General features: G+C 38.9%; 1 protein-coding gene across 4 annotated transcripts; it reads left to right on the plus strand.

Annotated features, from left to right (window-relative positions):
- Positions 1 to 522: 522 nt before the first annotated feature.
- On the plus strand, positions 523 to 5,200 carry tmem150b (transmembrane protein 150B). 4 transcript variants are annotated; one of them, XM_040120836.1, is made up of 7 exons: positions 523 to 766; positions 873 to 955; positions 2,891 to 2,950; positions 3,168 to 3,235; positions 3,736 to 3,863; positions 3,995 to 4,172; positions 4,642 to 5,200. In XM_040120836.1, the coding sequence occupies exons 2-7, from the start codon at positions 891 to 893 to the stop codon at positions 4,851 to 4,853; spliced, it is 711 nt and encodes a 236-aa protein (XP_039976770.1). In that variant the 5' UTR covers positions 523 to 766; positions 873 to 890; the 3' UTR covers positions 4,854 to 5,200. The 4 variants fall into 4 exon arrangements, with proteins under 4 accessions (XP_039976770.1, XP_039976766.1, XP_039976757.1 ...); XM_040120832.1 differs by having other exon boundaries at positions 876 to 955; XM_040120823.1 differs by having other exon boundaries at positions 523 to 955.
- Positions 5,201 to 8,091: the final 2,891 nt, after the last annotated feature.

Raw genomic sequence — 8,091 nt, forward strand, 5'->3', positions numbered from 1 at the left:
TATCATAGTATTCATTTCTGCCTGCTGCATTTGAATAATAATTTTATTCAACTATAACTCATATGAAATATTATTGACAGGAACCAAAGGTCATATGTGCCTCTAGGGCTTTTACAACATGCTTTGTCATAAAAAATGCTAATTCAATACTTGTGTGAATTATTAATCCACCACTTTATTACCCTTTATTAATTCTGCAATCATTCACACGCACCAAGTGCCGAGTTTGGGTCATTAAAGTTTAAACCATTCGACTGAAATTCCAGCTCTTGTTTAGTGTTTGGTTGTGGGGTTTTTTTTTTCACTTAACGGATAGCAAAAGGTAAACTGTTGAGGAGAGGAAACCCCCAGTTAGAACTGGGAAGAACTTGTACAAGAGGTTGTCAATCTAAAAAAAACAACCCCTGGCTCAAAGTCTATCCCAGCCCCTTTAAATAGAACAGTCACATTACCGTATTTTACAGGGTAGTGCCCCACCTGTGTATTTCTCATCACCTCCGTCTACAACCCTCCACACTCAGTAAATACTGACCTTTGATACCAGATACTAGGCACAACCTTTGTGATCATTTTTATTCTATACTTCTGAAGCAAAGTTGACTTATCACTCCATGTGTGCAACGTCAGGAAAAAGTGCAGTAGTGTCCCAGCTCACATCATGTGCTAGTGTCATTATGGTAATGGTGAGAACAGAAGGAGTTACTTTTCATGAAGTTCTAATAGAGAGCTGTATCTCAACCAGCAACAAGCCATACCTCAGCACAGAGTGAGTAGTTCATATGTTAATATTGCATTTTTACCTGACTTATTTTTTGTTTTGTGAGGGAGAAGTGGCCTTTCATTTTGAACGTTTCTCTTCATATGAACCAAAGCAGCAGCCGTTCTGCAACATGTGGCAGTGGGCATTGCTCCCCATCTGCCTGGCTGTCTTTGGCACTGTGGGCATTTGGACTGTGTGAGTATTTCGCCCCCTCCTATATTAACATTTTCTTTCTGAAATATGAAATGTTCAACATGAAATATTCTTTATTTAACTCTCCTGGTCTGAGTGTTACTTAGTGTAGCAAGCAGGAATATGTCCACAACAGACTCAACAGCATTTACTATACTTGTAGCTCAACAGGCATTATGGATCAGTGCATTATGGATACACGACTGATCATTTAAAGTATTTCTTAATAAAATACTGCTTTCTTAATTTCTAACTGAAATGTGTAACAAGGTTCTGTAGCTGCGTTCTAGGTCCTAAAACTACCAAAAAGCGCTGGAAGGACACCATGCAGGTGAACTTCTGCCCGCCTTCCACCTTTTTAATCCTATAATGCTTTAGATTAAAGCCTACAAATTACAATGTAAATATTTTGTGTACAGTATGTGGGGTATCCGGGAAATACTTACTGGGTATCTTTTTGTAGGTAGAAGGGAAAAGGTACAAGGAATAAGGGACTTGGAAGATTTGTTTTAGGAGGGACGTAGAGATGAAACACACAAATCCTTTTATTATAGCTACGTCCTGAAAAGGAGCCAAACTGTGTGCAGTGCTTTCAATAGGTTAAAACAACATTTTTATAATATACTCTCATATAAAATATGATTTTCATTGTGGGCACATACCTGAAAGGGGGGATAGCTTCTTGCCACTCGTGTTACATATACTGTATGTTGTCCAGTAAACCACAACAGTTTGTTTGTGAGTGTATCTATGTATCCCTTTATTTTTATATAATCTGATGATAGACAGGACATGCAAGCTTGTTTATGTTCTTCACAGATCAGTTGTGACTGTCAGATGGATCTTATACTGGACCCCCAAACTACATTACTGTTCTTCAGTAGTTTATCATCAATTTAAAAGTGTACAGCATTTAAAACTACAAACAAAAACACTTATACCTAGACGCCCTTCCCAGGCTTAGTTCAATTTTTTTTTAAATCTCCAATAGTGCACTGTATTTAAAAATATTGATGTAATTTACCATACAAAATTTTGGTAAAAGTATACTATATAATATAATTTTTAAACAAATGATTCGTAACTAATTTCATTAAAATATCTGCACTGTTACCTCGTTTTCCCCATTTTTCCTGTCTTGTTGAAATTGGATTCATAGGCCTACTCACTATCAAAACTAAGAACAATGACAATAAGACAAAATGATAATAATAACTACAACAGATTCAATAACATATTTAAGGTAGAACACAATACAGATGTACAAAACATACAGTTGTATAAAGACATGCAATTTATATTATATTACATAACAAACCTCATGCTCCTGAGTCTAGTATCTGATGAGCTGATTGTTTAAAGAAGAGGTGTTTGCTTCTCCTCTGCTTAAAAGTCTGCTCTGATAATTAATAATACAAAGTCGCAAATGTTTCCTGTGACGGCTATCAGGGCCAGTAGGTAAGAGAGAGAAAAAAAAAAAGAAAACGCAGCCAAAGGAGGTGGGTAATATTCCATGAAAAAAAACCTCAGAATTTCTGAGATTAAAATTGTAAATTCATGAGAGAAAAAAATCACAAATTTCAGAGAAAAAACTCAAATATTCCCTGAGTTTATAAAGCCATACATTTGCAAGAAAAAACTCAGGAAATCTCTGAGATTAAAGTCGCAGATTTAAGAGAAAAAACAGTTTTTTTTGAAGGAACTACATCCATTCACTTTACAAGGTTTGATCAACTTCATCACACCACAGACGGCACTGCTTGCCGTGTGTTAGGACTTAATCGAATTATACTTTGCAGTCAGATTTAGAAATATAATAATACTTGAAATTTTAGCCCAGAATCACCATATTATCATAAGCATAGGGACTTTGAAGAAACATTGCTCTCAACTGGGCCTATCCGTTCATTCATAATACAATCTTTGTCTTCCCATTAGCTTTGCTGTAGCTGTAACAAATGGATCAGTCAACCTCACAGAGGGAGTCCCTTACATCAGGTTAGTATAAATCCTGCGTGTCCTGAGAGATGATTTGGAATAAATAACGTAGTTCAACTGAAACGGACAACCTGCTGTAGAGAGTTTAACCACCTCAAGTGAACTTCAAGTTCCTGTTTGCTCTCCTTAATACGTATAGCGAAATGCCAAGCCAGTACAGTAATTAAAGAAATTAATGCTGAATGATATTGATTCTATTTTCTCACTCTCTTATCAGCAAGTGTGGCACATACAACCCTCAGAGCTGTCTTTTCTCCCAGGTCTGCAACATCTGCTCTGTTTTAGGTAATGACATATATTTATGCCAGTCTTAACAGACTAGGGGGAGTCCTTATTTACTAATGTTCCTAGGTGCCTACATACTGTATGTATTATTCCTGGCTATAGTAGTCAAGACCTATTTAAGTCTTGGGGCATTTGCCTGTTTGTTATTTTTTAAATGTTATTTGTTATTGATATTGGTTTCTTTCCTCTCTCATAATATGGACAGATTGAGGATTTGCTTTTACAGGAAATTGTGTATGCAGTAGTCCTAAATTTTTTAGGTGTTGATCTGACAGTTTCTGTCCTCAGATAAGTTGGATGTTGGTTCTTGCAGACTGACTTACTCAACTTTGATCTCATATTATCTACTATTATTATATAATGTAGATCAAGGGTTGTAGAATTTTAAAGTGACATTGTCTCTCTTTAAGTTTGACTTTAATCATAAATCTCGTGACTTTTTTGTAACCATCTTTGCCATTTCCTCTGCCCTCCTCTCTCTCTCTGTCTTTCTTTCTCAGCCCTGTGGATTGTGGTGATCCGTTTTCAGCAGGTTAAGGACTATGGTAACCATGGCAGGGCTAACACTGCCAGCATTGTTTTGGGATTCATCTCCTCTGTGGGGATCTCTGTCATTGGCAATTTCCAGGTAACACCTTAAAAAAATAGGCAAATAAATAATAAAATAACAAAGAACTTTTGTTTACCTTTTTTTCTTTAACTCATAATGTTTAATCTGTGCTCACTAACATCTCCACTTCTTCTGCCTTCACCACTTAGCAGTCAGTTTTAATGGAAATTCACCTTTTGGGAGCATTCCTGGCTTTCTTCCTTGGCCTCGCCTACTTCTGGGTACAGCTGTTTCTAAACTTTCAGGCTCTGCCTTCTCAGGACCGATGCTGGGTGGCGTCAGCCAGGGCAACCTGCTGCATCCTCTGTACCATCCTGGTCATCGTTAGTATCCTTCCTATCTGTATGCATTACGTAATTACAGTATTCACATTTGTTGAGAGATAAACTCACTGGATCTTCATCAATTATCAATTTTTTGTTTTTGCTTTGAGAATTGCAGACAGTTACAGTATATTGGACAGATATTCAAACTGGTTTTTGATTGCACTAGAATTTATTTTAAGAACATGTGTATTACTCTTAGACTCAGTATTTATTTTGAAAGATCCCCCACATTGTTTGCTACCATACAACCTCAAAATGGAACAGAAAACTACAGATAGAGAGGTGCAAGAGGAAGGCACTAAGAACGCAAACATTGGACTACATCATACAAAAGTAACATGCACCCAAGTACGACTAAGGAAAGGTGTCAAAGAAAGTGCAAAGCAAACTCACATTTTTACAACATTTTGAATTACTATGATGTGCATTTCTTATGTGTTGTGCTCCTTGACCGCTTTCCCCTCCTACAGTGTCCGTTCTCCACAATAGAGGCTATCCCTCTGGGGCTGCCGTGTGTGAATGGGCCTTGGTCATGTTGTTCTTCTGCCTGTTTGGCCTTTTTGCAGCTGAGTTCAGACACATCGACTGCCACCACCTCACTGTCCAGACACAAGCTTTGAGGAATGACTGCAGCCCTGCCTCAACAGAAATGAATGGTTATGCTGCAAATGCACTCAGCTGAACACACACACAACTGCATACAAGTGAATGTTGTTCAAAAACAACTTCCTCTGTACCTACAGTTGCCATATTGACTTAAATGTGGGTATAATGCCTGGGCACTAGATTCATAATGTACATATTCTATTACTGTGTACAGTATTACTGCTTTAGTTTCTTTCAGCCACTCAATGGGGAGTTTCTGATATTGCTATTTATTATATTTTTGTATTTGCCATTTTAAAAGATTCAATAACATATTTGTTTGATAGCAGCATATTTGAATCTCTTTAATAAAACTGTATTGAACCCTTCAAAAAATTATTTAAAAAAATACCCACCATATTATTCAAAAGACCAAGGTGATGTAATTGAATCGGCTTGTTATGCTTCATCCCAATACATATTAGAAAAAAATAGCAGAAAATCCTTGCAATTGAAAAGCTGGAACTAGAGAAGTTTTGGCATTGTTGCTTGAAAATACCTTAAAGGATTAATAAATTATCAAAATAGTTTTCAAATATTTTTCTATCAGTTAACTTATCAATTAATCAACTAATCATTTAGCTGTTGCAAGAAACTTTCAATTCTGAGCTTCTAAAACTTTACTTGGCCCAAACCGCAGTAATTACATTCCAACACATGGTGGCACCATTCAGCTTTCATTCACTCTGCACAGTTTGAACTTTATTCAAATATTGCCCTTTAAATGGAATGCTAAATTAACTAGACGATTATATTCCATCTCCAATCACGTATAAAAGTCATTTATGCACGTTTTGTTATCTCTTCTGATATTTTTCCCAAATAAAATCCCCTTAATGCTTTCTCAGCATGGGATTTCATACTCTGCATTATATTTTTTGTTTCCAAAACGATTTCATGATTAGTGCCTAGACTCTAAATACCAGGAAAAGTCTGGTCTTTTTCAGCCTCACTCTCCACCTGTCAGCTGGGTAATACAACAGAGGAAGGGGAGCAGAAAAGGAGGATGGAGGTGTGACGGAAAGGTTGGGTTAGCAAGAGAAAGAAAAAAGCTTTCTTATTACATAATGCATAATGAGAATTGTTACCCACTTTTAGATACATGTTAAGTACTTTTATTTTGAAGCACTTTGCAAAACCATTCCAAAATCATGTTATTCCATGTCAGCTGAAAATGTAATCTTTGGATCAGCTCTCTACATCACTACAGATACTTCCCTTCTTATAAAATCTTACCTGCACGCTTAAGATACCCTTCTGAAACAGCCCTGGCCAGCATTGGTGCTGTGGAGCGATGCTGGCTGATGATAATTTTACCGATGGGAAAATGCAGCTCTGGCGCTGTGCCAGCATGTTTTTGGAGGATGCCTCTGGTTTAGACAGAGGTTCTACATTCAGCACAATTTGTCAGGGCTATTTGAGATGGACAAAACAATGGAGCTCACATAGCACTGTTGATGGTGGGAGAGGTCCTACTCTTGGCTCTAGTACTCAAACTCTTTGTCTCATCCAAGTTCTCTGTTTATTTAAACATATTGTCTTGGGGTCTGTTGGCACTGTCTTTGGTCGCACTTTGTGATCAAATTTTCACTTTTGTTTGTATTTTTCATTGATGCCAGTAAAAAAATCACCGGGGGCATGTAGGGAAGCTTTAGATGGGAATACTGAGCCCCATGTGTCCTGCTATGTCCCGGCAGCATTCTTTCACATACTCCATGCTGTGTGATCACCAGATGGGGGCTTTGATGAGCGGGCACAGGGATCAGATGGACAGCTCAGAATTCTATGGGAATTTCTCAAGTGCTGTTAGTTACCAGTGTTTCTGCTGCAGACGGCATGCAGATTTTACCCATACTTGTGGTTCAGCAGTGCTGCCTCTGGTCTCCGATAAACTTGTTTACTGCATCTGACTGGCAACATAAACTTCAGGTTGCTCTGACTTGACAAAGTGGACTACATTTTGATTGTCCCAAAACCAGAGAACTTGGTTTGTTCTACCTTGCAAACAAGTGTTTTAGCCAGCTGAGGGATCAGACGCATAACTTCACCTCAAATGGTGTGAATATTTTAAATCATTTTCAAAGTGCAGTCCGTCTTGGCCAGCAGTGCTGAAATGACAAAATGTTTTGAATTATACAGCAGCTCATACAGAGGAATTCAGAGGGAGAGCTTTGGCGCCAAAATACCCTTAACCCTGCTGTTTTCATTAGTGAGTATAAAAGGCTTCTGATAAAGTAATAAAACTCATAAAATCACCAGGAGCGACGTGCAAAGACTGGGAGGCCCATGATGTAAATGTCAGAAAAAAGGTCTGGATCCTCTATTGTGGTGTAAGAGAACATGGTTTATGTGACACCTGCCTTGTTGCTTTTGACTTTGATTCAAGAACAAGGTGATAGCAGACATGCTTCCTAGGCCTATACTGTAATCTGTCCTAACACCTGCTTGTGCTCTCGTCTGTCTTATCCCCTCAACAGTTCTTGAGCAGAAACAATAGCAATGCTTTCCTATAATGCACCGGAGCGGTCGCCTCCACTATCAGACATCAGAGTGGTCGCCTTCAACCGCTGGGCTTCTCTGTAACATTGTAACTTGTCAGCTCTTATCATTGGAGAACCAAATCCTGTGCATTCCGCATCGAAGGGCCACTTTATCTTTAAGACAACTGGATCTGCAACACTTGAAGACTTGGAGAGCATGGCAGTTAAGTGTTGGGGAGAATGGTTGGTGAGTGGTGGAGGGATAGCGATGGGATTGTCCAGAAGTGAGAAAGCTAGATCCTAGAGACAGGCGAGAGAGTCCCCGAAAAATGGACTGAGTGATAGAGACAGAAGAGAGAGAAAAAGAAGAGTGGGCACCAGCAGCCGTGATCTCACCCTCCTCTCCTCTCCTTTGGCAGTGGCCTCCAGAAAACTGCCCTTTTGCTGAAAAATGCCAAGCACACCGCATTCCACCAGCCACACAAAGGCCCTCCCTCGTCTCAGCTGCACAGGCACAATCAGACAAGGGATAATTATATAATTAGGCTGGCTGGTGCAGACAGGGATCTTCAGATGGTGTGTTGGTGTGTCATATTTATGTTATCAGACAATGAGGAGAGTCTGGCCTTATCAGAGGAGGCAGCAGAGTATGTGGGGGGGATCCATCTGTGGCACCAAGGAACAGATTGTCGTGATAGAGAATAACGGGCAGTAGAATGACCTTCAGTCCATGGCCCAGGTGAGATTAGGGCATATATTGTGTCTGAACCTCAGTGTGTATGTGTGTATGTTGGG

Source organism: Xiphias gladius, chromosome 3, assembly GCF_016859285.1.
Source record: "Xiphias gladius isolate SHS-SW01 ecotype Sanya breed wild chromosome 3, ASM1685928v1, whole genome shotgun sequence".
Taxonomy (NCBI): domain Eukaryota; kingdom Metazoa; phylum Chordata; class Actinopteri; order Istiophoriformes; family Xiphiidae; genus Xiphias; species Xiphias gladius.

Bases quoted from the DNA above. Each gene is read 5' to 3' on its own strand.
- tmem150b (XM_040120823.1), top strand. From the start codon at position 780: ATGTTAATATTGCATTTTTACCTGACTTATTTTTTGTTTTGTGAGGGA. The intron at 2,951-3,167 runs GTTAGTATAAAT...CTCTCTTATCAG, and splicing joins GAGGGAGTCCCTTACATCAG to CAAGTGTGGCACATACAACC. The intron at 3,864-3,994 runs GTAACACCTTAA...TTCACCACTTAG, and splicing joins CTGTCATTGGCAATTTCCAG to CAGTCAGTTTTAATGGAAAT.